Source organism: Hippocampus bargibanti, linkage group LG10 (genome assembly GCF_051943395.1).
Source record: "Hippocampus bargibanti isolate YZ-2025 linkage group LG10, ASM5194339v1, whole genome shotgun sequence".
NCBI classification, from domain to species: domain Eukaryota; kingdom Metazoa; phylum Chordata; class Actinopteri; order Syngnathiformes; family Syngnathidae; genus Hippocampus; species Hippocampus bargibanti.
Window position 1 is genome coordinate 21,830,604 of NC_142743.1, and position 14,141 is coordinate 21,844,744.

General features: G+C 40.9%; 1 protein-coding gene and 1 long non-coding RNA gene across 4 annotated transcripts; both read left to right on the top strand.

The window, feature by feature from the left end:
* Positions 1-318: 318 nt before the first annotated feature.
* LOC148892918 (uncharacterized) lies at positions 319-2,431 on the top strand. 2 transcript variants are annotated; one of them, XR_016116130.1, is made up of 4 exons: positions 319-336; positions 580-694; positions 1,166-1,255; positions 2,207-2,431. It is a non-coding gene; the product is annotated as an uncharacterized LOC148892918 (long non-coding RNA). The 2 variants fall into 2 exon arrangements; XR_016116129.1 differs by lacking the exon at positions 319-336 and having other exon boundaries at positions 561-694.
* An 845-nt stretch (positions 2,432-3,276) lies between these two features.
* Positions 3,277-13,653, top strand: LOC148892919 (putative ATP-dependent RNA helicase DDX5). 2 transcript variants are annotated; one of them, XM_089005965.1, is made up of 13 exons: positions 3,277-3,425; positions 4,538-4,718; positions 5,069-5,165; positions 6,232-6,365; positions 6,626-6,691; positions 7,232-7,373; positions 8,019-8,179; positions 8,283-8,455; positions 8,545-8,655; positions 9,152-9,213; positions 10,289-10,348; positions 12,584-12,805; positions 12,895-13,653. In XM_089005965.1, the coding sequence occupies exons 1-13, from the start codon at positions 3,385-3,387 to the stop codon at positions 13,329-13,331; spliced, it is 1,887 nt and encodes a 628-aa protein (XP_088862091.1). In that variant the 5' UTR covers positions 3,277-3,384; the 3' UTR covers positions 13,332-13,653. The 2 variants fall into 2 exon arrangements, with proteins under 2 accessions (XP_088862091.1, XP_088862092.1); XM_089005966.1 differs by lacking the exons at positions 3,277-3,425; positions 5,069-5,165 and having other exon boundaries at positions 4,582-4,718.
* The last annotated feature ends 488 nt before the right edge of the window (positions 13,654-14,141 follow it).

Consider the following 14,141-nt stretch of genomic DNA (forward strand, 5'->3'; position numbering starts at 1 on the left):
GTCACCTGTGAATTGTGAGGCAGAGGTGATAACCAATCGATCATGCCATATAATCAATTAAATATTTTTCTTTCTATCTCAATGTTTTAACCTAATTTGTTCATACAACTGAAGTTGTAATGGCTTGGTATAGAAATGTTAAAGCTAAATCATAAAACACAATGAAATGCTCTAAAAAATATTTGTTATAAGAACAGAAAAATCCAATTTTAGGACTCTTGCTTGTATTTCTGTGTTGTTGTGACACAAGAGTAAGTCGCGAAAGCAGGTTTTACAAGAAGAAAAATATGAGAAGTAGAAGAAAAAGAAAATGCACCGGAATTTACATCACACGTAGTAAGTAAATTGGCGTTACAATATTGTACTTTTGCACAAGGTAACCATTGATGTTTCCAGCATTTCATGTCTTTTTTTTCTAGAGATGTACTGTACCAGTAATTCCAAATACATTTAACAAATGCAAAAATGATTTAAGCAATCATACTTTACACTTTACATTTTGTTTTGAAACAACTGTTTCCACACATGTGCCTTAACCACATTCAAGATTTAGCATGACAGTGTTACCCCACACTACAGGATGTTTAAAAGAACAATACGGTCTGTTAAAGAAGAATACAGTTTGTCACAGAAAAGGTGAATCCTTTCAAAGAGATGTCACGGCATATATCCAGCGAGGATGCAAATATAAAAGGTACGCAGTCACCATTTTTCGACTTCGCATACAATGACTTTTTTTGTATGTGATAGAATATCCACTAGTACTGGAAGATGCTGAATACTGTTTCTGTACGTATTATGGAGTTCCCGTCAATGGGAAATAATCAATACAACTTGTTATTGTATCTATGACTATGTGGTCACTTCAGCCATCCAGTATGGAATCGTCTGCTGGTCAGGCAGCATCACCAGAAAAAGACTGGAGCGCCTAATTAAGGGGGCAGTTTTTTTTTTATAATTTGCACTATGTACAGTTCTTGTTATGATTTTTTTTTTGTGCAGCTGTACAATTCAGTCTTCTGAAATTTTCTTTTGTACATACAATAAAAAAAAAAATATTTTATCTTTTTGACCCCCCCTCCTCCTCACCCCTTTCAATTTTGCTGCTTTAGATTGCAGATTTCCCCATTGTGGGACTATTAAAGACTTTCTGATTTCTATTTAGAACAACAAAAAATATGTCATCTACTTCTTCTAATCGTCGGCCTTGGGTGTGTACTCCAAGCCACACTCAATGTTTCTCTACGCCTTGCCTGTAAGTACAATGCTTATTCTTTGGTCTGTCTTTATGTGTGCATTTTTAATCTTCAAATGGATTGGGAATGAATCATTTAATCTTACAGTGAATTAATGAGCTGACTAACGCAACATACTTTGTGTCATACAAGCTATATGCCCTGAACATTACTCTTCTGTTTGACCGGAAATTTGCGACTTAATGTGACTGAAATAAGGGGTTGGGTGTCGTAGGTTTTGTTGTTTTCACAATGTTGCCATCCACAGATGTTAAAAAAATATAACCAGCCTCTTTTGACTAAGTAACAAGTAGAAAGAACAAATTATATATATATATATATATATATATATATATATATATATATATATATATATATATATATATATATATATATATACAGTATCTGATGTCAAATGTAGCCAGTACTGTATAAGGAAAAACATATTGTGAAAAGTACTCAAGATGGACCTATCGACTTTTGTATCTGATAAAGCATTTGTACTTGGTTACTTTTCACCACTGTAGTCACTTAAAGGACATCTGACGTCTTCGGACAAGTTGTGTCCATAATTTGTAAAATGGCTTCAAATGACTTCTACTGAGCGTATTTTAATAACATTCCACCGCATATAGCTATATTTTACGTTTTAAGACTCGCTCGAAGTCTTGTTTTTGAGTTGGTGACGAGTCCGTACGTGACGTCACGAAAGGACCACCCCCTGACCGAAAAAAGACACATTGTAGCAGTCCTTCCATCACGTCAATGTATTTTGCTGTACATGTTTGGTCTGAGAACCGTGTTGCATCCAAAAGCCACCAGAAGAGGGAGTCCGAGCTCCATATAAGGAATTTATCAGCCTGTGGAAGCGGAGGTGGCCACTGGAGGTCGCCATTTTGTGCCTCTTTTCTTTTCTGGTGTTAGATTGTATTTCTCGATAATAATCAGGTTGATTTTTATCCTTTTCTTAGGGTCCTCACAATTCCATTTGGATTGCAATAAAACTTGCCCCTCCAGTCAAAGCCATGTGATGGAGACTCACAAGGATTGTGAGAAAAAAACAGCTGATCACTGCAACAGATTACAAGAAAGATTCAATGCTTTACAGCGAGAAAGAGACACACTTCGAAATACAGTCTCTGAATTGAAAAGCTTTCTACGAAGGTGTGTGTAATAAACGCTCATTGATCGCTCGGTTTTGTTGTCTTGAACCGCATTGTGATGCTGTACATCCTTGCTTTGCCAATTATGAGTAGAATACAATACAAAACAACTAGCAAACTCCTTCCTAATACAGATACGTGTGACTTAGTGGAGGAGGTAAGTGTGTATTTTAAGGTAAAATGTGCACTTTGATATGAGCATGTTATTTGGTATGAATGTTTAGAAAATAACTGCCAGCCACAAATGCAAGATAAAGGCGAAAGGAAAGAAAACAATCAAGATCGCCACCTGATGGACATCTACAATGTCGCTTAGCTTAGAAACTGTTGAGATTGTGATCATCATAACATTTGCTAGGGGTGTTTCTTGCAGATCACCGTTTCCGGAAAAAAATGTAAGGAATGGAAAACAACAGCAAAAAATAAAAAATAATGTATAATAAATAAATAAATAAAATAACAACTCAACATGCATTCGCGCCAGCGTTCACTCTACCTGTAAGTAACACAGCAGCAAAGTTATGAAAGGAAGAGGAAAGGAAACAAAAATAACTAAATAATATGACAACACAAAGACACAGAGAGTCATTCACTCTTCAGGACTTGTACCCTCTTTGGTGCATGAAGCGGTTCTAGATGAAAGAGGAGAGGATCATAGCATCCTTTTCAGCAGTGGATCAGAGAACAAACCTTTTCATCGATGGACCACTCCTGTACGACTGGGAGCTTACACAGGTGAAATATTTTAGCATTTACTTGCGTTACTTACTTTACCTCAGTATAAATGTTGAAAAAACACAAAAGCGCAAAGCACGTTCGCGCTTGTCTAACGCACAGAGATAAGACGTTCCTCGCAGTCCTATCTGACGTCACTTCCGTCCCTTCCACCGGCCTGACAGTGTGGTTAGCTGCCATTGACGGGCTTGTAAACCCATTGAACATCTTAAATCCGTCTTTATTTACAGTCTAAATTGTGCAATAACATAATGCCGGGATTTTCAGACAGAGACCGTGGGCGAGATAGAGGGTAAGTCACCTGCTAGTTCTTTTTATTTATGTTATTCATTTCCCTTTTCTTTACAAATGGCTGCTCGTGTCCGATCCTGCCTTTTGCTACACGGGTGTGGAAAGAAGCTTCAATTGTAATTCATTCATCCATCTTTATTCTGAACCGCTAATCGTCACGCTTAATTTGTTTCTTCGTTGGTGTAAATATACTAGGCGACCTGTCAAAAACATATCAGTTCGTAGGTGCTGTTAAAGTGGCTGGTTGGGGGCGGTGTGGATATTGAGGCACGCTTGTCGGCAGAAATACGAAAATACAACAACGACAGGAAACCTCAATCGTGGTCACGTATCAGCCAGCGATTTCACGTGTTGGCGAAACACAGACAAGACTCGATAGCTTCGTTTGTGCTCTGGGTCTGGGCTTTCATGGTCTGGTCGCGATCACCATGTCACATCATGCATACAGTCACTGCATAAGGCCTCAAGGGGTCGGCTGCACTGTTTAGCGATCCATCCACTTGATATTTTAATTTCAATTTAAACTCAATAGCAGTGTCTTATTACTTTGAATTTTGTACTACCAAACATGTAATAGGATTCATTATAGTTTCACTTAAAAACTACTAAACATAAAAGTTAAATACAACACTTTTAAAATTGCAAACGACTGCAAAAAAATAAGACTAGCCTGGTTTATAGATGCCTATAGAGAAACATGATGCTATCAATACATGAAAGGTTTATGGAGGTCATATTTAATACCAATAAAACGCGATATATTGTGCCGGGCACTAAATATATTTTCACAGGTTTAAGTTGCCATGGTTAAAGCTTTGCATATGCATTTTCAGTTGTGAGGGGACAACAGAATCCTTCCTTTACTGATTGGATTGAGATTAACGGGTTGTGCTAACATAATTTTTCTCGCACACACACACACACATACATACATCTATTATGTACATCCCAGACAGTGTTCAGCCAAATCAAGTGTCCCTTTCATAGTCATACAATATGGTGTAGCATCTCTTTTCAGGAGACGGCTTCAACGAAATGTATTATCCCTAAAGCCTGAGCCATTGTTTTACTTCCACATTGCAAAAAATGCTTTCTGTATTTTCTCTTCAATAGATATGGTGGAGGACCTCCTCGTTTTGGAGGTGGTGGTGGAGGGAGCAGGGGTGGACCTCCCTCAGGAAAGTTTGGCAACCCTGGTGAAAGGCTAAGAAAGAGACATTGGAACCTTGATGAGCTTCCCAAGTTTCAAAAGGACTTTTACCAGGAACACCCTGACGTCACCCGAAGAATGATTGTAAGCATTTGCTGTTGTTTTCCCCCCCGTTATTTAGCATTTCCATAAACATCGGTGGAACATGACTTGACATTGTCCCCTTGTGCTTCTGTGGCTTCACCTCACATTCCAAAACAAAATTTCTAGGTTAATGGTTGCTACTGAGCATGAATGGTTGTGTGTGTGTTTTTTTCAATGTTATATACTGGTGCTCAGCCCAGGATGTACAGATGTATTTAACTGGGTTAAGCTACCACTCTCATGCGGCCCTCAACAGAAGCTGTTGTAGAAAATTGATGAACGGCAGTACCCAAGTTTTAAGATCTCACAAGTCATCTGTGTATTCTTGTTTATGTGTGATCCCTTTCCAGCAAGAGGTTGAACAATACAGAAATAGCAGAGAAGTTACAGTCAAAGGCAGAGAATGCCCCAAACCAATTGCAAGGTTCCATGAAGCCGCATTTCCAAGTGAGTTGAAAGTCTTTCTCGGGTCCCCTCCTGATAACCTATTCAATCTAGGGTCTACATTAGCTGCCATAAACGGGTATTATTAATTAAAAAAATACACCTTTTAGTTGCATTTGAAATGTCAAATGAACAAGAAACTGAATAAATTAGGACCAGGCAATATTTTTTTTTCCATGTCTGTCTGTGCATTTGATGTCCTTTAAAGGACAACCGACGTCTCCGGACAAGTTGTGTCCATAATTTGTAAAATGGCTTCAAATGACTTCTACTGAGCGTATTTTACAAAGATTCCACCGCATATAGCTATATTTTACGTTTTAAGACTCGTGCTGAATATTGGTGACGAGTCCGTACGTGACGTCACTGAAGGAACGCCCCTGTTTGAAAAAAGGACACATTGTAGCAGTCCTTCCATCACATCAATGCATTTTGCTGTACTTGGCTGGGCTGAAAACTTCGTGTAACATCAAAAAAGAGGCAGAAGAGGCCATCCAAGCTCCATATAAGGAATTTATCAGCCTGTGGAAGCGTAGGTGGCCACAGGAGGTCGCCATTTTGTGCCTCTTTTTTTGGATGAGAGATTTTCCCCCAATGTTGCCTTAAAATGGCACGGAATAAATTCTTTAATCGATTGCAAACATGTATGCTTTCCTCTTCAGAACTATTTGAATCATATTCATAACTGGATGTGTAACAAGAAAGCATATTCTCCGAATCTGAAGCCATTGTCTTGATTCACGAGCGATGCAAGACGTCTTGGGGTGACGCCACGAACAAGGGGGCGGGACCTTCTGAAAATGCCCAATTCACAGCTCATTTTTTTTGCAGATTTTGGACACTTTAAGTCATTTTTATTGATGTTTTGCCTTTGACTAAAAATATAATACTGCGTGTTTTGGGTATTTTAGATGCTATAAAACGTTTTTCTGATGTCAGTTAGGAAACAAAAAAGTGATGTCGGTTGTCCTTTAAAGTAGGTGTGGAAGTTAGCAACACCGAAAACTGGGGAAAACATAAGGGTTGTATCACGTCTGCTTCCGTTTAACTTGCCTTTCCTGTTTTGTAGGTTATGTCATGGATGTGATCATGAAACAGAACTGGCTTGAACCAACCCCTATTCAAGCTCAGGGCTGGCCAGTTGCGCTCAGTGGCAAAGACATGGTTGGCATTGCTCAAACTGGCTCTGGGAAAACTCTCGCTGTACGTATTCAAACGTCATGATATAACAACTACATTTATATTGGCTCATTAAAGACACTGAAGGGCACTTGAATGCATGTCAACACGAGTAGTTTTGCTGGTAACAAGACTCTGAGAGCCATTTTCCAAACTACAGTTGTCTGAGAAGGGCCTGACAGCGCAACCTAAATGTTTTGCTGACCAAAAAACATGCAACCTGGTTGTTGCTTACTGAGCACAGAAATTTACTAAAAAAAATACACTGTTTGTTTGTTCTTCAGTACCTTCTGCCTGCTATTGTGCACATCCAACATCAATCCTTCCTGGAGCATGGTGATGGACCTATCGTAAGTAAAATGTCCATATGATGTGATTTGATTGACAGATTTTTTTTCTTCTCAAAATCAGAAATGGATTTTTAGCTACAAACACAATTCCAATAAGGTTGGTATGTTGTGTGAAACATAAATTCTAGTAGCCAGTCTAGTATTTGGACTCTTTTACTCCACAGCTATGCCGTTGGAATGTACAGAATGCGGTGAGGCACAGTCTCGTAGTCTAAATATGGTATATACCTCTGAGTATTAATGGTGCCTCCCAAACCATTGACACGAGCCTTGTCCCATACCATCACAGATGCTGGCTTTTGAACTTTGCATCCATAACACTTCAGATAATTATTTTCTTTCTTGGCCCAAAGGACATGACGTCCAAAAAAAATTTGAAGTTCATTTTAGACGGTTTCGGGCCTCGAGAAGCTCGGAGTTTTTTTTTTTTTTTTTTTTGTATAATAAAGTTTTAAGTTCTGCTTGATGTTTTTTTTTAATTTGATCTCTTCAATTACATTGATGAATACACCATTTGACACAAATTCCATTTTTTTTCAGTGCTTGGTCTTGGCGCCTACACGTGAGCTGGCCCAGCAGGTGCAACAAGTTGCTGCTGAATACGGCAGGGCCTCTCGTCTCAAGAGCACCTGCATCTATGGAGGCGCACCCAAGGGACCCCAAATTAGGGATCTTGAGAGGGGTATGCTGCTTTGAATTGTTCTGTATTCCAAGAGTTCTCACATGTTTTTGGGTCGAATCTGAACTCTCTGAAGCCATTGTTTTGATTCTGGAGCAAGGCAGTGTGTGACCAATAGTGACGTCACGAACAAGGGGGCGGGACTTTCTGAATCTGCCCAGTTCCGAGCTCATTTTGTGGCAGTTTTGGGACACTTTAAGTCATTTTTATTGGTCTTTTGCAATTGACATAAAATATCAGCCTGCGTGTTTTGGGTATTTTAGATGTTATGAAGCGTTTTTCTGATGTCAGTTAGGAAACAAAAAAAAATTGTGTCGGTTGTCCTTTAAAGTGAATGTATTTAGATCTTTATCCATCGTCAGTAGCTCTAAATGCTGTGCGCCAAGTGATTCACAAGTAAAGTGACTGGCAGTGTGATGATTGACAAATTGGCATGGTGTGTCACCTGTTATTTTATTCAGCCCAAAGATCATGGTGGAATAATTGTCCTACTTACTTTTGAAAAGAAATATATGCAATCTAATTTGTCACTAATTACTTAGGCGGGCAGACACTTGTATTTCTTTTATCCATGGATAATCATTTGGTACAAAAAGTGTCATTTCTAAACATGCAATTAATTATTTATAAATTGTGGTTTTGTTGAAGGAGTTGAGATTTGTATCGCTACTCCGGGTCGTCTAATTGATTTCCTCGAGTGTGGGAAAACAAATTTGCGGCGATGCACCTACCTAGTGCTCGATGAGGCTGACCGCATGCTTGACATGGGATTTGAACCGCAGATCCGCAAGATCGTGGACCAAATACGGGTGAGATCATTTCCTTTTACCGAAGACTCATTGTGTTTACAAATAAATATTATTGTCGTAAGGCTTTTAGAAACTGAGCAGGTGTTTCTCACCACCTTACCAGCCAGATCGTCAGACCCTAATGTGGAGCGCCACCTGGCCCAAAGAAGTTCAGCAGCTCGCTGAGGACTTCCTGAAAGATTATGTACAGATCAACATTGGAGCGCTTCAGCTAAGCGCCAACCATAACATCCTGCAGATTGTTGATGTTTGCCATGACATGGAGAAGGAGGACAAGTAAGACATTTTAGAGAGGAAAGTTATGCCCTTTACTGAGTTTTACTTCATATTCATAGCAGAAGAACAATATGTGATCTTCTTTTCAGATTGCTTCAGCTGCTACAGGAGATAATGAGCGAAAAAGAGAACAAGACCATTATTTTTGTGGAAACAAAAAGGCGCTGCGATGAAATCACCAGCAGGATGAGAAGGGATGGGTTAGTACACCTGTTGTCGTCATTTTATTTCCCCAAGTGTCGATGTCGGTTATATCGTAGCTAAAAAACATATTTCCCCTAAGGAGCACAGGTGACCCAGAAAGAGCTAAATTAACCTATTGTCAAAAATGAGCTCACACTGGTCTGTGAATCCACAGGCGTTTCCATAAACCTCCCCTCTTTGAAATCTAGCTGAGCAATTATTTTAATGTTCATGACCCCACAATACTGGCTTCTGATTGGTCTGTGGCTGTTTCTTCAAGGTGTGTAATCGGCACGCAGGTCAACAGAGGGTCATGTCTATCCGTATCTGCGGTCATGTCACGAGGAATAACAATATCATAGTGCAACGCTAGCGATATCATTGCAAAGCTGAAGTAATTCTGTTTTTGTATTGTGCTGCTACAGCTTTACTGCAATACTGTATTTGTACTCAAGTAGAATTGCCTCGCAAAGCTCACATGCCTTCATCCCAGGCGGTGTGTGTCTCACACAGGTGGCCAGCGATGGGAATTCATGGAGACAAGAGCCAGCAGGAGAGAGACTGGGTCCTTAATGGTGAGAATGACATGACAGGAAATTAGCTCTCTGATGCTGCTTTTTCCACTGCACAACACAGCTCTACTTGTCATTGGTGCTTAAAGGACAACCGACGTCTCCGGACAAGTTGTGTCCATAATTTGCCAAATGTCTTCAAATGACTTCTACTGAGCGTATTTTACAAAGATTTCACCGCATATAGCTATGTTTTACATTTTAAGACTCACGCTAAATATTCCAGAAGTCTTGTTTTTGAGTTGGTGACGAGTCCTCACCCTACGTCACTGAAGGAACGCCCCTGACCGAAAAAAAGGACACATTGTAGCAGTCCTTCCATCACGTCAATGCATTTTGCTGTACTTTGGTCTGAAAACTTTGTGTCGGGCCAAACAAGGAAGAAGAGGGCGACAAAGCTCCATGTAAGGAATTAATCAGCCTGTGGAAAGGGGCTGATTAATTCCTTACACGGCTTTGTCGCCATTTTCTGCCTTTTTTGGGTGCGACATTTCCGACCCCTGATGCCTCAAAATGACACGGAATAAATTCTTTAATCGATTGCAAACATGTATGCTTTCTTCTTCAGAACTATTTGAATCATATTCATAACTGGATGAGTAACAAGAAAGCATGTTCTCCGAATCTGAAGCCATTGTTTTGATTCTCCACCTAGGCGTGACGTCACGAACTGGGGGCGGGACTTTCTGAAACTGGACACTTCCGGTTTCAATTTTTAGTAGTTTTTAGCACACTTTAAGTCATTGTTATTGGTGTTTTGCATTTGACTAAAAATATCATACTGCGTGTTTTAGGTATTTTAGATGCTATCTGATGTCAGTTAAGAAACAAATATGTGATGTCTGTTGTCCTTTAAAAAATTGACAAAAGCAAATACCTGTACTCTCTTGGCTGCTCTCTCTGTGGTGGTGCAGATTTATTGATGTATCTTGACTTTTGAGAATAAACAACTAGTAATGAGAAAAATAAACATTTGACATTGGAGTAGTCGAGTAACGCCACGCCTGTTCTATGCAGTGGAAAAGCAACCATTATAATCACCTCATCTTTTAATTGCATTTTACATTGCTCCCTTTAGAATTCCGATATGGCAAAGCACCGATACTCATCGCCACAGACGTGGCCTCCCGCGGCTTAGGTCAGTTTGTCATTAAGCGAAAACCATTTCCTGTGGCACATATAATTTAAAGAAAGTGTTTTTGCTTTCTTTAACTTGTCTATGCATTTTCTGAGTTTTTCTCACCTTAAGGTGGAGTCTTTGTGGCAGGCACTAGGCATGACAGTCCCAGGCCTGGAGAGGGAGAAGGATGACATATTGGAAGTGCTCAACTGGCTTGCCACCCAGTGGGCCTAGAGAGGTGAAAGCTCTTGTGTGCCAGTGATTTTTTTTCTCCAAAAGGCTCAGTGGCTAAGCCTTTGTTTCCGACATGTTGAAATACGCACACATCGGTTCTCTGCCCGTGGATTTCGCCCGACAACTGCCATCCAGCTGTTTTCGACTCAAACGTAACCGCCCCACCACCACCTCCAACACCTCAGCCCCCTCCAAAAGAAAAAATGCTTGCTGTATGCTGTTGTGTCTGAGAGCGCTCTACAGTATTGCAAGTCAGTTTGAGATTTGGAACAATTGTTACCTTTCGGAGCTTGTATAAGCTTAGCGTGGGTGCTCGTCGCGGCTTTTGGTTACCGCCTGTTCCCGTCATAGTGATGGATTCCTTGAACTGGAGAGAGCAGTTTGAGAACTCGTATAATGTCTCTGAAAATTGATGAGACCTGGCACATGTGCTTTGAGGTTAGTGATGAGAGAGTGAAAGACAGCTCAAACCATAAGTTCCTCCCTTGCCTGTATTTTAGAAGTCATGTCGAGACCTGCCAATGAGAGACATTTTCTCAAGTGAACACTGGCTTCTTGGGACATCTTGCCTTGATGACACTGATGAAGGAAGGGATTTGTTTTTTGCTCAGGGGGCCCCCGCAAGACCATACGTTTAAAGGACAACCGACACCTCTGGACAAGTTGTGTTCATAATTTGTAAAATTGCTTCAAATGACTTCTATTGAGCGTATTTACAAAGATTCCACCGCATCTAGCTATATTTTACGTTTTAAAACTCGCGCTGAATATTCCAGAAGTCTTGTTTTTGAGTTGGTGACGAGTCCTCACGTCACGGAAGGAACGCCGCTGACCGAGAAAGGACACACTGTAGCAGTCCTTTCATCACGTCAATGCATTTTGCGGTACTTTGTTTGGTCTGAAAACTTCGTGTTGATGGAAAAATTAGAAGGAAAACACATAAATAATGCGATGGTGAATTGTTGTGTGTTGTACCGAGCAACTATTTGATATTCGCTAACAAAAATTCCAAGGAAAACAATCAGCCCATTTCCACGGAGCTTTGTCGCCATCTTCTGCCTTTTTTGGGTGCTACATTTGCCCTCCAGATACCTCAAAATGACACGGAATAAATTATTTAATCGATTGCAAACATGTATGCTTTCCTCTTCAGAACTATTTGAATCATATTCATAACTGGATGAGTAACAAGAAAGCATCTTTTCCGAATCTGAAGCCATTGTTTTGATTCTCGAGCAAGGCAAGACGTCTCGGCGTGACACCACGAACAAGGGGGCGGGACCTTCTGAAACTGGCCACTTCCGGTTTCAAATTGAAGTAGTTTTAGAGACTTTAAGTCATTTTTATTGGTGTTTTGCATTTGACTAAAAATATCATACTGCGTGTTTTGGGTATTTTAGATGATATAAAATGTTTTTCTGAAAAAAAAAGTGGTGTCGGTTGTCCTTTAAAGGGGCCCCTGTCAATTGAACTGATATATTTTATCTTGGCAAGACGTGCAGTGTGGCTTCTTTTTGAGGGTGTACTGGGAAAAAAAACAACCTGCAAAATTTTGACAGCTGAATGATCAGATATTGGCACATGAGGGAGGCCCCAGTGCATATCCTGGCCCAACTGCGTAGAAGAAGCTCTTGGATGTCACTTGACAACATGTAGGGGATTTGGCTGCATTGGGAAAGGACTAGTGAATGCATACTCCTTGTATGGTAAGCCTTGAAGCATTTGCATTCTCCCTTGGTAACAAACGAGGGAGTGAATGTCTTTTTTTTTTTTTTTTGATAATTTGAACAATGGTAAGCAATGGGAGTGTGCATCGTTTCTCTCTTCCCACAGTAGTATTCCCATGGAGTTGATGTCAAATAAGGCTGCTTTAACCCATTTCCTCCACAGCTGACCCACCACCTTCCTTCCCCAGCCTTCCCAGTTGCTAATGGTTTGCTTTGGTCTGCCTGTTGTGGTGTGCAAAATCCCCGGTGTGGCCTCCATGTTTCGTTTTGCCACACTGCAACACTTTCACAGATGTGGAGGATTTGAAATTTGTCATCAATTATGACTACCCTAACTCCTCCGAGGATTATATCCACCGCATTGGACGCACAGCCCGAAGTCAAAAAACGGGCACAGCCTACACCTTCTTCACGCCTAACAACATGAAACAGGCACGTGACCTGATCTCTGTGCTGCGTGAGGCCAATCAGGCCATTAACCCCAAGCTCATCCAAATGGCAGAGGACAGAGGAGGTACGAGAACCCTTTGAATTCAATGCTGACAATTGACTGAAATGTGGGGATTTTACACTGCCGCGCCTCTTCTTCTACAACCCGTTTAGGTCGTGGAAGGGGGAGCCGATATGGATACAAAGATGACCGTCAAGATAGGTATACCGGAGGTGGGCGTCGTGAGCACTTTGGTGGTGGCGGCTACAGGGACAGGGACAACAATAGAGGTTTTGGTAATAGGCCACAGGGTGGCTTTGGGGGCGAGGTGCAAAATGGGGGTAGCTATGGAGGTAACAGTGGTAACGCTAGTGGGAGTTATGGCAACAGCCAGGGTAACTTTGGTGCTCCATCCAATCGGGTGGGAGCGTTTGGGAACCAAAGCTTTCAGGGCCCCACACAGTTTGGAGGCATGCAGAGACCTGGACAGAATGGCATGAACCACCCTTTCCCTTATGTCCCTCAGCCACCACCACCTCCGCAGGCTCAACAGCCACCACCCCCGCCTCCAATGGTACCCTACCCCATGCCGCCACCCTTTCCACAATAGTTGCCACACAATATATTGAACCCATTTGTTTTTGACGCTTCGTTTAGTCGACAATATTAATATTTGACCTTATATTCTTCCATGTTTAACTTTGTTATTGCTTACTGCAGGGTTTGCGATTAATTACATAATACCAGTCTCCTACAGTGCAACAGTTATGTACTGTACTTTTCCTTGATTTTTTTTTGTGTTACATTCCTTAGTTATTTAACGAGGTAATGTGTTGTATTTTGTTTGTGTTATAAATGGCGAACGTGATGTGATCACTATTTAAATGGCGCATATGTCTCCATTTTCCAATAAAAATAAGAAAAGGTTGGAACTTTGAGTCTGTGGTGTTGCACATACTATTAGTGGCTACAAGAAGTCTGTGCACCTGATATATTTATTGATTGTGGATTAATATGAAGAGCCGTTTGTGCGTCACAAATGCAGAAACTGCTTGTGGTGATGTGTCGTTTGCGAAAGAGCCAGTTCGTAGAGCCGGATATCTGAAGTGAACGAAGAGAGCCGGTTCCTAACAAGGAGCCGGAAATGGGAGCCGACTTTTTTTGTCCTCTATTGCCCGCCTCCAGTCTTTGGTTAAAGCCGCACGTGATTGGTCGATATCCGTGGTAGAGGAGGGAGGGGAGAATTACAGACACAGGTGGGTGGACAGGTGGTCAAATGTTATCACATTATGCTGTTATTATTCAATTATATTTTTTTACTAGTTGGTATGATAGCATTATTAATGTGAAAAGCAAATTAGTGACAGCTGATCATCAGACCAGAGGTAAAGTTAGCGGGTGCTCTCTGTGCGTATTTAAA